A 16,394-nucleotide genomic window follows, 5' to 3' on the forward strand; every position below is an offset into this window, starting at 1 on the left:
GTTTTTCTACCCTGTGGCTTATTGTCAAGTCAGGTGTTTATGCTTAGGGCAAGGTGTTGCCTGAAAAGATGTAGGTAATTCCACTTGGTTAAAATGGCTAGCTCAGAGTTGCTTCACATGGGTAATCTAGTCTGCACAGTTCCCACTCAGAAGAGAGATGGTTTCTGAAATGCTGTTTGAAATCCAAGCCCCTCACATGTGTTTAGCCTGTTCTCAGGAAGGATGAGCCAACAGAAAGCAATGACTTAGTTGTATTTGGTAAATGAGAGTTTTACTAATGCTGCTGTCCATTCTGGTGCACAAATTCCCCCACAATCCATGCTGAATGCTAAAAAACCTGCTTACCTTTTGATTAAAGACACACATTAGTTGCAGCTTTTAAGATGGCGTTTGGAACCTTTTGAACACTTACAGACTGCATCAAGCACACAAGAAAATGAAGTGTGGAGATTACAGAAGATTCCACTTTGTGGGACTATAGAAAATGGAAGGACTGCTTATATATTCTTCTCTGGCCTTGCTCAGAGAGGAGGCTTGGGGAGGATGACATCCTCAAGGATGACAAAATAATTTGTCTGAAGATGGAATAAACTTGAATCTGGGACTTTTCAGGTCAAGTTCTATGTGTGCCCTTCAATGCAGTTATTGGAGTTGTACCTGTGTTCCTGTCTTGTGCCTTTACCCTCCTGTTCCCAAAGAAATAGATATGAAAATTCTATTTTTTTAGGTATTTTTTAGGAGTGTAATCTCTGTCAGCAGGTCTTTAGTGTCTGGTTATCGAGCAATATGGTGGGGACAAGCATACAGCCTGGACTAGGGTCTGGGTATTGATTCACAATTAATGTTACAAATTCAGGTCCCAGTCATGGCCCAAATACGTGTTAGCATATGCACGAGTGGCTGCTCACTGATGTATTCAGAGATAATTTTTCCCTTGGTCTCCTTCTGCTGGATGTCTGTTTCCTGCCTGATGCCTAACAGCATCCCTCTAGATGGATTTGTGCAGGCAGTGTAGAGCAGACTTTGCTGTCTTGGACAGACACATTAGCAGTGCCTTGAGATGCCACCTTGGCTGCTTTTGTCGTGTATCTCCCTTCTGATCACACAAATACTACCCACAGCAGAACTGCAATAAAGGTTCAGTCAAGAGAAGGAAAAGGATAGCATTGGCTGAGGCTGAGTTTAAAATCTTTTATTATTTAGCTTTGCCAAACAGATAATGGAATCTGAAGTTGATCTGCTAAAATGTTTTGAAGTGGATGCCACCCCTGCCTGAGACAAAGAGGACCTCAGTGGTAGCAGGGACCTTAGGCTATGGCAGCAGTTCAAAAGAACACTTTTAATTTTGTATGCAACAATGTAAACTTCAAAAATAGTAAACTATAACCTTTTTTCCCCCCTTTTTACATAGCATGTGATCTATCACAGATAGAAATTTAATGGCGAACCAAAATCGCATAAGTAAACATCCTGGTGCTTACAAGTTTCATAAAAAGTGTTACATTTGATGTAAATATCTTACATTTTTAACTCTTAACACTCACAATTATGGAGTAAAAGCAATTGGCGATTCACCCCCTTAGTCCATGCTCTCAGACTGTACATCAGCAACCACGCTCTTGCCAGCCCCTTTGATCATTTTCGGTCGGATTGTCCCACAAGATTTCCCCTTCCTCACATCGGCATTAATCAAGCGCAGCTCCACACAGGGGTAAAACCTGTGAAGTGAGAAGAGAACCAGGTCTCCTGCGCTCGAACTTGCAGTGCCCTGGGCCCCACGCTCCCACAGAAGCCACAGCCTGTATGGGAGGCACGTCCTGATGTCGGTGGGAATTTGGGGTCCTTTGGGGCCACAAACCTGAGCCCTGCCTTTGCAAGTGCCTCGCAGCAGGACCTGGTTCTGCGTGGATAAAGACAAGAGTTCTGTAGAAGGCACTGGATTTCTCTTGCATGATTTTAAACGTGGACTACAGTCGTATGCAGAATAAGGAGATTTGGGCTCTAGACTGCTTTCTCTCTATGCTTTAGTGCAAGCATTTTTTGCGCTTGAATTTTCCCTGTTTGCGGCGCAACACGCGCTCATCTACATAAAGTGATTTCTAAATCTTCTTTCCACACTTCCACCCCATCTTTCTGTCCCCAAAAAGATTCCCTTTTTTTTTTTTTTTTTTTTTGCTCCTTGAAAACTTTCAAAGTACAGCTCTGGTCAAAAATAAACATGTGATGTAGCATAGCATTTGTTTCTTTTAAATCACAGTGTGCAATGCATCATTCAGTACCTAATGTACAAAATGTCTGCCCTGCTTTTCATGAAAGTCATTCTTTAAAATAACCTATGCAAATATATTTTGACTATATATTACATTCATTTAAAAAGAGAAGAGAGGTTCTTGGTTTGCAGTTTTTTTCAGTGTACTACTTAAGTGAAAGATCAGATGTGAAAAAAGTACAAGCAAACTGGACATGCCAAGACTCGATGCTTTAGATGGTGATCATATCAAAACTGTACAGGTATGTACACCGTGTTGGACAGGTGTGCTTCTTCCCAAGAAAAGACCTTTGCATCATCATATGTAACGTTAACCACAAAGTTTTGGTAAAAAGAGCATTTAATGAGCAAAGGATGACATGGAAGGGCGAGTTCTCCGGCTTTTATTAGGCAGTCCTGAAGCAATGTCTCCATTCCCTTCAGGAATTTCTTCCTTCTTCCGGACTTTGAGACGTGTGAGGAGCTTTATTACCCAGACATCCCATTCCTCTGGCAGGAGCAACAGGAGGAAGCCCAGGCCAATAATGATGATGGCGATTACTCGGACACTATTGAAGACAATTTCACTTGTGTAGTGATCAACAACTGTGTGGGACATTGAACGGGTGTCATTACATGGGAAAAGGCATTAGGACAGTATCCCCTTCCCTCCCCCTCACCTTCCCAGCTCTGAGGGCTGGATGTGGCAGGGGAACATGGCCATGGAGGTAATGATGACAGGAGCTCTGCTTCCTGCTGGCTGAGCACACAGCAGGGTATGTCCACCAACAGCACAGGAACTCCTGCTGAGGTGCCGGGACACAATGAAAGGGGCATTTCTCTTCCCTGCACAGTAGCTCCTGATTGCAAATTTTTCTTGTCACCCTGAGTGCCCTGTGAAGTAAGAAACCCTGCCCAGGCTGAGCCATCCACACACTCTTGAAGGGATCACACATTTTGGGAGCCAAATCTGCTAGAGCAGTGCCTAGCTCTTAGTCAGCATGAAGCTGCGAGCTGCCACCTGTACTGTGGCACCAGCTGAGCATTCTGCGTTTTAGGAGCTGCTTTAGGTTGGGGTTGTGTCTGCACTCCCCTGGCCAGCCCTCTCAGACACTGCAGTCTCCTGGCTTTCAATAAATTTCAGAAAAACTATCAGAGAAATGTACCAGGCCATGTCCAAAATTGAATTGTCCAGTGTTCTTGATGAACACCCACAATGTTATTTACCAAGACAAGCAGAGTTATTAGTACATATCTACTCTAAAATGTAAGCAATTTTATTTGTTTGAATTAAATGTTAAGCCTGCCTTGAAGAAATCATTAAGAACTGATATTCCAGCCCAGAGATGAATGTCTCCAAATCTACTTTGTTTTTCAGTAGGCAGGCTTCTTCAGACAGTAATTTAAAAAACAATTTTAGGGATTATGAATATTCATGTAATATTATACAATACATATTTAGCGCATATAGAATAAATTTTTAACCAGTGTTATCTCTGTAAGTCTTCGAGAGAAGGTGCAAAACATGTTTAATAAATCTATTTTCTTTTATCCCTCCTGTGTATTTGAAAGGCCACAGATTTAATGTATCCATTAAGATGCAAAAGACAGAAAATCTTACCTGCATTCACTGGGACACTCAGTACAATTCCAAGAGAAATCAAGGTGGGGTAGGTAATAGCAATCCCGAAATTTAGTAGAATATTGAATGCTGATGAAGGAAAGAAAAATGTCTTTTAGTACAGTGAAATTAGGCAGAAGGAATGTCACTTGAAACATGCTTTATTACTCTATTTGTTGTTCAAATAAAGGGTACATCAACTTCTGTTGTTTTTCCTGAAGATACCAGAGGACAAAGCTCTGTCTGCTGCATGCCCACCTGCACATTTGTGAGTTTATTTGGAATATGAGACATTTGAAAAATGAGACATTGCTGTTTCTGGGGAATCCAGTATCGCTCTGGAATCCAGTGGCAGGATCAGGGTGGGTTTTGGGTACAGCCTGTCTCTCAGTGTCATGTGCAGTAATTCCCACTCTTTATACTGATCCAGTGATCCCCTTGGCCCTGCTGAAAGACTTAACACTCTTCATCTGAGAGATTTCAGCTGAACAGGAGCTTCTGTCTGGGTGCTTTTTTGTAGAAAAGCTGCCTCCAGTTGCAGGTGGAAGTTGCTGTAAACCTAGCCCTCTTCCAGGCAGGAACTTGCTAAATATAATTTCAAACCATGAGATTATAGTATCATTACTACAGAATGATTATAATATCACTCCATTGTAATACCATATGCAGTTTGTGGGGTGTTTCATGACAAATTAATAATTGCTTTGGATCAAATTCACCCTTGTTTTAAGGTGATCAGCTTTAGCAGAGTCAGGAGAGCCTTGCCAATACTGAGCTTGTTGGGAGCTGGGGCTTCAACTGTCTTCCAGTAGTACCCAAGTATTGCACACACCTGGAATTGCTTCTGCAGCACTTTCTTACAGACACTTTCCACTGAGTCCACTGATAAGTAACCAGGAGATACTTCTGGAGTTGTGATTGTTCAGGGTAAAAGGAGCTGGGACTCAAGACAGGGCTAGAGAAGAGCTCTTTCCAGTAGAAATTCATGTTTTAGGACAGGGGATTCCATTATCCAGTTTAGGGACCAACTGTGGTAGCAAGTCAACACATCTAGTTTAACAATGAACAACATCATGTTTCTGGTAACCTTTAAAATTCAGACTGGCATCCCTCCCTGCTGGGCTCCTTTACTGGCATAGTAATGGCAGCAGGAGATAGGATTGCCACTTATCAGAATGTTTGTCACTGTGCAACACTACATTTTCAAAAGTTTCCTCCTCTTTAGGAGTAGCAATTAGCTGTTACTGCAGGCAGCAGAGGCATTGCCCTTGACTGGCCTGGCCTAACCTCCTTGCCATCGGGATGCTGATGAGCCCCAGGTAATGCCCTCCCACAGGGCTGCTTCCATCACAGCCTGGGCAAGTGTTACCTGTCTCTATCACACAGAGTTCATAAATAAGAGTTAGGACAAGCTTTACAGTTTAGTCCCACAGCACCTTCTAGAGAGAGCCACAGTATTTTGGTGTAATAACAGCAGAAGCAGGTCTTCACCGCCTTAGGAATGGCCCCTCTCATAATATCTCAAGCTAATAATTACATTGAGAAGAAGAGAAAACAGCTCCAATATGGGAGAGGCTTGCAGTTTCCACCAGTGGCCAGTCTCTGGCACCCTCTTCCACCCTTAGCAGTGTGAGAGCCCTCCCATCTACTCACTCAATAAGAGAATTGAAAATCCGCAGAGGTTCCCCCAAGGAATGACGTCAAAAGAGCTCCAGTACTCCACTTTGGTAAAATAAAGGATGACAGGAATACAGGTAACGAAGAGGACGTTGAAGACAGCTAACACAGACAGGAATAAGGCAGCTTCTCCAAATTTAGCACTGCCCAAAAGAAGTTTGAATAAAACCTAAAAGAGGAAAACACATAGGTTTAACTCTCTTGCACCACATCCCTGGAAGGCTGGTGTTCTGTTCTGGCACCTGTGCAGTGATGCTTGCTGGACACTTGGGACGGCTGCTTGTGATACAGTGGTGAGCAGCTCGTGTGGCCCAGCCTTCACCTTCCTGGCACCCCTGGAACACAGGCAGGGGCAGCTGCCAACAGAGTCCATGCAGAAAGGGGACTCAGCACCTTTGTCTATGCATGTCCTGAAAGAAAAGGTCACTAACCCTAACTTGGACTCTTCAACCCTAGCTTAGACCCTTCAGTCTTTTTTCTGCACCTCCAGAAAACCTGTCATTAAGGAGACTGTGGAGCAGGGCAGGGGGAGAAGATTGAGCAGTGTAGATGAAGAGTCTCCCTCCATGAGACATCACTGGTCCAGGCCTTTGGCTGCCCCCTGAGTGATGCTGTGGTGGTGGGCAAGCACAGTCCATGCTGTCTGTCCTTTCACCTTCTCCCTGGGAACTCATCTCCAGGAGGCAGATAGCAGAGCAGCAGTGCCACAGCCCAGAGCAGATGCAGCCTGAGCAATGAGACTGCAGGGAGGGATTTAAAAGCTTTGATTTGTTAGTGGGAGAAGGAAAAAAAGACAATAGAAATGAAGGATGTGAGCAGCCCATCTGTGGCTGGGGACTGCCTGTGGACAGGTCTTTAGTTTTCATTAGTTTTCACCACACAGCTGCGGAGATTCTGTTGGATACCATGGTCTGGGAACAGTTTTCCTCTGCTGCTGGCTGCAGACCAGGACAGCCAATGGACTCTTAGTGTTTTGTGCTGCACTGGCAGTCCCCCTCACCAATGTCAGTTCTCTCCTTTCCCTACACAGAGCAGGCAAGTCTGCAGGGCTGCTGTGTTAGCAGGGCTCTGCCCACTCCCACCATCCCACAGCCATCACTGGCCTGTGCAGCTGTGTTGCTGCTCTGCAGTATGGAGGAAAATGTCCCCAAAGCAACTCACTCCTCGTTTGCCACCTGAGGACAGTGTGTTGTGCTGCCCCCGGCAGGGCCACCTCTACTGTCCTCCTACCCCGCATATGCAGTGGCTCTGCTGCACATGGTGAGATCTGCCTGCTTGCAGATGTGCCTGCCCCTTTGGCACCCACCACTCGTGGAAACTGAGCCAGACTGTGGAAAGCAAGAGCAGGGTGGCAGCAGCAGTGGCAGCAGCATGTGTTGCACAACAAGCTGCAGAGCTTCATCTGTCCTGGCATGCAGAGCACACTGCAGAGAGTAACACCCTGCTGGCACTGCCACCACCACCCTCCTGTGCACAGGTTCTGGTGGAGCAGCCCTGAGACTCCCATTCCCAGAGGGAGCCACAGTGTCATGGGAAAGGGAACACAGCTAGGCTCTAGCCTTTCATTTTCTCTGGTTTGGTGGGCCATATCTCTGGTCCTGCAAGGAAATGCTCTGTTAGAGGAATGAGCTGTATGAAACTCCATAACCTTCCTAATGTAAAATACCATCTGATCTGAAAAAATGAGCAGAAAGCATTGCAGAACTGTGCTGCACAGGCAGATGCTTCTCAGTTTGGCAAGTTTCCCTGGACTGCTGGTATTAGGGCTGCAGGGCTCTCCTGGCCAATTCCTGCCGGATGACTGGTACAGGGCAATTCATTACACTAGATGAAGGCATCTACACCTCCTCCTAATCTATGCATCCGAGCCAGGGTGGACAAACCACGCTCTACAAATGCTTATTCCTTACTGCAGACTGTGACTTGGAGCACTATGAGCAGCACAGAGGCAAATGCCCAGAAGTGTTTCAGGCTGAGTGAAATGGCTCTGCTCAGCAGAGAAGGCTGCAGCTTACACGTAGTGCAGCTTACCCAGCTGCTCAGGATGAGGTCTTGATTCATAGGGCATGTGCTTTGCATTTTAAGGATGTGACTGCTTCCATGATAAGCAATGCTTTAAGCCCAACACAACCTACATATGTTATTGAAGGAGGTCTGGCAAGGGGAGGTAACATAGTCACTTGAACAAACTAAATCTCTGCAGGGTGCTTCCAGAATGAGTGTTCAAATCCAGAATCCATGGAAAAGCAGCCTCATTTTTCATGAAGATGGGTCATCTGCGAATCCTCTCCCTGGTGTAGGAGCACTGGAGAAGATATTCCAAGGAAATAGTTTTTATCCTAAGTGAGAGCAGATATCAAAGCAGTGCTGCAGTGCTGCAGAGCCAGCGTGTTTATGGCAGAGCTCTAAAAGAAGGGCACATGGCACTGAACTGCACAGAGGTTTGCAAGTAAGACAGGAACAGCCCAAGTGAGTGACGAGAGTGACAGGGCATCTTTCTGGGGGGAAAGAGCCAGGTGTGCTTACCTTGTAGAGAGCAGACATTGAGGCAGAGCCCACCACCAGGGCTATCCCAATAACGGAGTGGCTGTGAAACCCATCGGCGTACGTCATCATAACTATCCCTGCAATAGCAAATATAGCAGCCACAATCTGGTTGGAGACAAAGAAAGAAAGCAAGAAAGTGTTACTAGACAGCCCCCACGATGGAGAAGCAGGCAGGCAGATTTACATGCCAGTGCAGTACTTCTGCATCATCTGCTTATGTAGAAAATAGTCGCAAGCCCGGGCCAATACCCAGGGAGCAGATGCTGCCTGCCCTCGTGGTTTCCCTGGCTGCAGGGAAGCTGCAGGCAGAGCTGCAAAGGAGTGGCTGCTTTGGGCGTGTGCGACAGACCAGCCTGCAGGGCTCAGTGCCTCTGACTGAGCTGAAGCGGGGATTTCATCTCTGTCACTGAGCTTCCCCACCAGTGGGTCCCTGCAGCTTGTGCATGACAATAATACACAAGTAATAATTCCCTGGAGCTTGTAGAAAAGGCTTCGAGTCCTGTTGAAGTTTCGGAGGAAAAAGGTTATAGAAATAAACAGGGGAATAAAATTCATGCAACCACTTTCCAGTCTAGACGAGTCATTTCAGAGTAGGAGGAGGTCATTTTTCAGCCAGCTAAGCACACTGCAATGCCTGAAGGGTGTCTCCCAAACAGAGGGAGCATTCACAAAGGCAGGGGATGTGCTGCCACAATTTACCAGGGTCAGCAAGGAGCTCCTGGCTTCTCTAGGGTTGTCCTTCCAGATACCTTCAGCCTCCCAATGTGTTAATTCTGGGGTGAATAGGGTTTTCTGTATGCTCGTGCTTCCTGGCTCTGCAGGGCTGTGCACACCCCCCTTACACCACAGGCCTTTTGGCTGCACAGTCATGATGATGCCTCCAAGATGACTTATTTTGATCCACAGATGGGTAAGTGCCAGCCAACTGTCCTCTCTCCTAGGACCAGACTGGGGTTTTAAGCCCCATCCACAGGCTGCAGCTGCTTATCCATCTACGAGCATCCTCTCATCTTTCCTGCTTCCCACCAGAGATACCAGGGCTGCTGTGAAGATGCAGGAGAAAAGCCTGTGCCAAGCTCTGCTGCTGCCTGATCAGCAAGATGTGGTGAGGTAGTCTCTTTACCAGCTGCAGGTCCCAACCCAGCAGCATCAGCAGCCTCTTCCCTGGGCTGAACTGGGGCTGCTGCCAGGGGACACCCGTAAACCAGACAATCATCCAGCAGATCCTTCCTGCACACTGACATCAACACCTTCAATTTCCCCTAACACAAAAACGGCCCATTTTTGCAAGCAAAACTTTATCAATTTCTCCACAGATGTTGCTGTATAATGGCAGGGTGGCATAAGGCAGAATGCTGATTTATGACTTGAGCAGGGTGGAGTCCAGTACAAACTGCAAAGGCTGGGTACACAACCCTGCAGAGTCAGAGAGGTTCAGATATAGCATCTTGGCTTGCAGCCCTGTTGGCATCTGGTCTCTCCATGCACAGCTGTGGGACATAATTTCTAAAATGAAGTTTTGTGGTGGTGTAACTGGGCCCTATAGTCCAGGACAGGCTTCTTCTTAAGGCAAGGAGAGAGCCCCCCCTGCATTGCTCTACAGCAGTGTGAGGCAGTTCTCTCACCAGTGTGCTGATGCTTGTCAAATCATCACTCTGTGTGGCTTCAGAGGGACAAGAAAAATGGTCATTTAATGAGACTAGCATGAGGCAGGTGCAGAACAAGGGAAAATAGATCTGCCTTCACCCAACACATAATCAAGTGAAGGAAAGCTTTGCTGTTGCACCCTGTGGATGTGTAAAGTTTACAAGGATAAACTCATGGAAGAAAAAATTCCATCAACAACTATTAGCTATAGAAACACTGCTTCCATCTCAGGAAGTCTTTGAGCCTCAAATTGTTGGAGGCTGGAAAGTCTCATAAGGAAATATCATTATAGGCTTTTCCTACTTAGATTTTTCTAGGTGTCCACTACAGGCAGCTGCTGCAGGCAGGCTTCTGGGGCAGAGGCACCTTTGCTCTGACTAACAATGACTCTTGGAGAGCTGCAAGGTACCTGGCTCAGGCTTAGCTGAAACATGGCAACTCTGCACCTTCCTTCAGCATCATCTGTGCTACAGATGAGTTGACAAAGAGTGGAAGATGCAGCATCTTCTGTAGCATCTGCTCCAGATGTGACTGTCCTCCTGTGAGCTGTATGATGCTTGTCTGGCCTTCACTGGAGGGCTGAGGAGAGCCACAACCACGTTCCAGGCTGTGACATCCAGCTGGCACCTCCAGGTGCATTGCCTCAACCCCCACAGGCAGCTGTAACGCCTCTGCACTGGAAACTTGGGGGCTGCATGCATGAACTGCAGAATTAAAACTCTCCATCTTTGCTTTTAACATCAGGAGCTGATCTGCTTCAGAGCATCTTCCAAAAGACCATGTCTCTTCAGTTTGAGATTTGATAGGATATGTGTTTCCAAGTCCCACAGGCAGATGTGCTTGTCTATGATGTTATGTACACAGGAGGCACTTGCAGGTGATGGCTCTCTTGGATCCTGAGCTGTTTTACTCACCGTAGCATGGAGGAAAAGACCAAAGTCAAAGATCAAAGCAAATAAATGCAGTCTGCAAACAGTTCTGCCGGGGCAGAGGTCCTTGCTTATTCCATCAAGCATGTCACAAGTGTCAGATGAGTCTTGGCCTCACTTTGCAGCCTCCTGTTGACCTGCAAGGGGTGTCACATGCACCTTCTCTGAAAGTCTTTCAGCCTTTCTATCAAGCACGTTGTTAGTGGCAGTCACAGGCTGCTCACACACCACAGTGCCCACAGATGTCACAGCACTGCAGGGTTTGCAGAGGCAGTGCTTCAGGCACTCACAGCTTCATTATGTGTGTGTCTTTGACAGCTCACAGCCCAGTCAGTTGTTCTCTGGGCACAGTGAAGGGCAAGGGGGAAAAGCTCAACTTCATTACGGGAGATGGGGACACTTAAAAGAACCTGAATGGCAAGGATGAGACTTGTAGCTTGCCCTTACATTTAAATTCCAGTTAAATTGTGATTTATGTGCTTATACAATTTGTACTTGCATTTCTGAAGGCCAAATAGGATACTTGCTTTAACCCCACTGAGCTGCTGCCTTTCTCACCTTGCCTGTGTCAGTGGGCATGAACAGGAACACCCAAATGTGCAGTCAGAGCTTTGCTGTGGCCCTTTCCATCTGCTGCACTGCTGTGGGGATGGAGCAGGAGCATGGGAAGGCACTCTCCCCCTTGCAGCCTTGTCTGTCACACACCCTCTCAAAGGGTGCTTTTAAGAGGGCCAGCAGCTCTGACACTGGGTGGCCTTGAGGGACCAGGTGTTTGGGGCTGGGCTGTGCCGTGGCTGCAGCCCCCAGGTCACTCCCAGGGAAGCCTTAGCAGCCGCCTTTCCTCCTGGCTGCCAGGGCCAGGAAGAAGGCAGTGTGTTGGGGCCATCCTGAGGCTATCCCCCAGCAGTGACACTCTTTCTTCCTGTTGCTTTTCACATGAGCTGTACAGAAGAGAGGAAAGAGGGAAGAAAATTATTCTCTCTAAAGGCTCCATGCAACGTCCCTCTGCAGACAGGAGTGCCCTGGCGCTCCCACTGTGCCACACAAAGCTGGGTGGTAGAACTGCTGTGTGGCCATTTGCCCTTCCAATCCCTAAGGAAAAATGCCTCCTCACTTTCATATTGCCACAGGTCAGGATGCCACAACTGCTTAAGAGCAAACAGCCCAGTCTGTCTGCAAGCCCCTTCTCCCTCCACCCAGGTCCCTTGCTGGCCTGTCACCTGGGAAGGAGACAGCTGTGTTCCTTCTTAGATTCAGGATACAGCTTGTTCCTTCTCGGGAAGGCCCCTGCCACAATCTCACCAATGCCAGGTTCCACAGGGAGGGCTGGAACACATGGCAGGAGTCTCACACAGCCACCACTGCCCTGGCCCCTGTTCTGCCTCTCTGCTTCATTGCTGCTTTCCCAAAGTAGTGCAGATAGGAAACTAAAGACAGCTGGACATGGCCAGGACCACCACGTGGGTCTGTTTCTCTGCTCCTCCCACTCCTTCTGCCCCTTTGAGGAGGGAGGCATACAGAACAGGATTCATCCCCCAGTGCATGTCCCCTGCCATGGCACAAGATAACCTGCCCAAGAAGCTCCTGACCATCCTTGCTCTTCCATCATGGCCATGAACTCAGGAGAGCCCAAGAAGCACCTCTACTCCAGAATGTAAGTGTCCATGTGGATATCCCTGCACACACAGGTTGGTTTCTTTCCCTCCACACCACAGCTGTATCCCACGGTGAGAGACGGCACATTCAGACTGAGGAGCAAACTGTGGGTGCAGACTTGCCAGTGGTCACCCCTCCATATGCCATCTCTCCTGGTGTCCCACCACTGCTACAGCTGACAGTGCCACAAGAGAGATGAAGACACAAAAATACCTTTTTTTATTTTCATTTATCAAAATGGCCAGCCCATCCAGCTTTGATAACAATGAGACTTCCCTAACTCCAGGATCATTTCAGGATACCCTTGCTTCTGCACTCAAAAATCACAGTTCATTCGTTTTCAGGGTAGGGCTGCTTGGGCAGAGGGGTGGGCAGACACCAGCTGGCCACGCTGAGCTTTTGGCAGGTACATTTTGCAACCATCCCCTGAGCAGCCTCTTGGCTGCCACCACTGAAAGGCTGGCCAAGCTTTCCTGCCAAATTCTCCTGCCAGAGAGGAATACTTCTTGAAAAGTTAACTCTCAGCTGCTTCATGCAACAGCCTCTTCTTAGCACTACCAGCCTGGGTGGGTGAGCAGGGAGCTCCTCAAGTAGTGGGCAGGAGACAGGAATAATTATAGTTATTGCTGTTGATCTTGATTATTAATTAATATTAATTGGTGAAGCCAGGAAGGAGGGACTCACTGGTGCTTTTTCCTTGCAGTTGGCCCCGGGGTGGTGGGTTACCCACCCACCCACTCTGCTGCCAAAGGACGCAATGTGCCAAGGGCTGCTAGAGGGGCAGCAGGGTGAGCAGGGAGCCGAGGGGTTTTCTGACAAACCCTCTGCACGTGGCTCTGCTGCTGCTGCAGAGGCATTCACGTAGGGTGCAGAACTAAAGGTGTCAGCGAACATTTGGGGTGCCACCAGAAGAGCAGCCTAGAGCTGCCGGCCAAATGCAAGTCCCTGTGGAGACTGATCTTCCTTCCATCAGTGACACATGCAGACACACATTTCGGCCACAGGTGGGCGAGGGTAGCTCAGCTCTGTTCTGCTGTCCGCAGCTGCTGCTACCTGACATGGATGCAAAAGATGACTGTCCCACCCTGCTGTCACACGTAGAAAGGTGAGGGCCCTGTTAAATTCCCAGGATGGGACCAGAAGTGCATTATGCATAGCCAGGGCTTGCGAGAATACACAGTTAGAAACAAGCAGGTCTGGCGGCAGCCTGGGAATAGTCACTTGGAAGGCATTGTCATGAGCTGACACACATCCACAGCAGAACAGAGGTAGCGCATATCCTTTGTGACCCACTCTGGAGCAAGCTACCTCTTTCCTGAAGGAATTTGCACAAAGACATTGGGCTGGAGGAGCCAGGGGCTCCAGGAGCTCACAGGCACCTGGGAAGGCTGCAGGGAAGGATGCATTCCTGCTCTGCAAGGACTTCTGTGCCTGTGCAGCTGTCTGCATGGGTGCTGCTTGACTCAGCTGGCAGGAGGCAAGGGGTAAAGGAAAGACACAAGGGTGAGGGGGAAGAGGGGAGACAGAGATAAGGAGTCACTTACCCTCACTCCCATGAACCTGTCCCTCAGAACGATCCATGAAAGCAAGAACACAAAAGCTTTGTTGCAGCAGAACAACACGGAGACATCCGTAGTGTTTATTTTCTTTATTGCATGTAAGTAAAGGTAGTTTGTGAGTGTCCAAAGAACACCAAAGGGTGCTGCCTTGGTAAAAAACACCTTCAAAGTCAAGCCATTGTCTCCAAAAAATCGGCAGCACTCCCTAAAACAACGAGAGAAAGGCAGTGTTATTACATAAGCCAGTCACAGTCTGCAGCAAATATATGGCCTTTTTTGCTTCTCTTATTTTCCTTTGGGGAGAGAAGAACACACCTTAAAGAGGAGGAAAAAACCCAAATTTCAGCTTCTGCTGCAACAGCCAGCACCTGCACAGCGTACAAACAGGCAGGGGCTGCAAACATGGAAGGGGGCTGCAAAGAAAGAGCAAAGGGAGAGGTGACAACAGGAGGTGAAATATCGCTCTTTCCGTTAATCCCTTCACAGTGAACATCTTGAAGCAGTGTGGGGCCATCCTCCTCCCTTCACCCCTGTGGGCACCAGGATGCTGAGGGCCCGGGGTTGGCAGCAAAGCCCCTAGCTCCCCGCTCCTGATGAAGCCATGGGGAGCTGGTGCCCATCTGATCTGCTGTGTGGGGCTTGGAAGAAGCCTCGCAGGAGCCTGCTCTGGGGTTTTTCCACCCCAGGGGTGGGACCTGGCTCAAATCTCCAGCAGCATCAGGGCAGGAGCAGGAGGGGGCGGCAGGCAGCTGCCGGCTCCCCCTGAGGTGGCAACAGGGCATGGCAGCACCTGGGGACACGCTGGAGCAGCTGGAGCAGCAGTGGGGAGTCAGGAGTCATGTGTGCAGTCCAGGCTGGGGGCGCTGGGAATCCCTGAGCGAGAGGCAGCCTGAGCAGGTTCAGCCCTGGCACAAAGAGAAGAAGCACCAGCAGTTTGTTTGTGTCCCCAATGTAGCAGTGGGCAACAGGACACAGGAGGTGCAGCTTGGCCCTGCTGGCAGGGCTGGCATGGGGCTGCAGAGGTGGGGGGGACACCTGCCTGTGTCCTGTGCCTGCCTGGCAGCAGAGCTGGAAGCTGCCAGCTGCGTGGAAATTCAGTAACACAAAGGAGGAATGAATCAGCCTGCGGGGCTGGGGCTGTGGCCAGCAGCCTGCAAGGTGTGTGTGGGGCAGCCAGCACAGTGCCCTGGCCTGCACTGCCATTGCTCACTTTCAAACCTGCAAACTCCCCTGAAGTACTTTATTCGGGTGTTTTGACAAAATCTGAGCAGAATTAAATTTCCTGCTGACAATGATGGACGAATAGGTTTTCACTGCTGTCATGAATTTCAAGCTGTTTGTTTCCTGGGACTGGGCATGTAAAGATCATTATTTGGACACTGATGAAAGCTTTGTTTTGATCCACTTTCCCAGAAGACAGAGCCATACTAGACGAATACCTAAAATGCCCCCATCCATTCCTTGAACCTCATCAGATCTCCATATCCACAAGTCTACATGAGCCTACAGCCCCTCTGCTACAGCAGGTACAAGACTGCAAGATAGAGGAGACACATATTTTATGTTTATTGGGTTTTGTTGCCTGCCAGTCGCTTGTATCAAATCATAGCTATGCAGAACTTGCCCATCTCTGGATGTGATGACCCTGTACTTTGGCTGCTATACATGAACACTTTCATTTGAGCTGCTGGTTCCGCATTGTGTCGTTCAGTGTCCCTTGTCCTCTGCAAAATTGCCTGCTGGCAGCAGCCTATTCCCTGCCAAACCTGTTAACTGTCTCTCTGAATCAGTAGAAGAGCTGCCCATCTGCACTACAAACCACATCCCAACTTCCCACCTGCTGGAGCCATGCTGGGCTGTCCAGGGAGGCTCATGACCCTAACAGATGCTGCCTGTGCTCAGCATGTGGCCCTAATCCAGCCTCCCCTTCCACAGACACCATACCCACTTTGGATCTCGCCTTCAGTCCTGCACAGCACTGACTGTACCAGCCACTTGCCACAGGGGACAAAGGGAGTGCAAAAGGAAGCAGAGACACACTGAAAAAGCCAGTCCCAAACTTCATTAGAGGCTTAAACCTGCTTCCTAAGACACCATGGAGGGTTTCACTGCCAGGCTGTCATAGGCAGCCAGCCTCATGCCTATGAAAACAAAAAACCACAGGCACAGTTTAAATTAAGTGACGTGAAGCAAGGCTAGTATGAGAGGAACAGGAATGCTAGAGTCAAATGAGAGGACAAAAAATGGAATTCATGTTGGGATTCATTCTGGGGAAGAAAAATTCTTCCTGCCAAAAATCTGTTCCCCACATATAGAATTGGCTATTACTATTTCACATACAGTAGAAACATGTGCTTTTACTGTCTTGTGAGCCTGACTCTTGTTTCATAAATACCACTGGATTCCTATGATATCACAGCCTGGATCCCTGAAGCATTCAGTATAGTGCTGTGCTGCCCCAAAGGACAGCCTTGCCCTGACATGGATCATGATCCTGAACTGCAGTGCCC

The 16,394-nt window shown here is 48.3% G+C and overlaps 1 protein-coding gene across 1 annotated transcript in view; it reads right to left on the bottom strand.

Moving 5' to 3' along the window:
• Positions 1–2,171: 2,171 nt before the first annotated feature.
• Positions 2,172–16,394, bottom strand: part of LOC136359255 (solute carrier family 35 member F3) — a 62,690-nt gene continuing 48,467 nt past the window's right edge. Inside the window, exons 3-7 of the mRNA XM_066315713.1 lie at positions 13,870–14,089; positions 8,073–8,198; positions 5,523–5,715; positions 3,870–3,959; positions 2,172–2,854 (exon numbers count right to left, since the gene is read on the bottom strand). Coding sequence (XP_066171810.1) covers positions 2,610–2,854; positions 3,870–3,959; positions 5,523–5,715; positions 8,073–8,198; positions 13,870–14,089 — 874 coding nt within the window. The 3' untranslated portion in view covers positions 2,172–2,609. The remainder of the gene's footprint in view (positions 2,855–3,869; positions 3,960–5,522; positions 5,716–8,072; positions 8,199–13,869; positions 14,090–16,394) is intronic.

Source organism: Sylvia atricapilla, chromosome 3 (genome assembly GCF_009819655.1).
Source record: "Sylvia atricapilla isolate bSylAtr1 chromosome 3, bSylAtr1.pri, whole genome shotgun sequence".
In the NCBI taxonomy this organism is placed as follows: Eukaryota; Metazoa; Chordata; class Aves; order Passeriformes; family Sylviidae; genus Sylvia; species Sylvia atricapilla.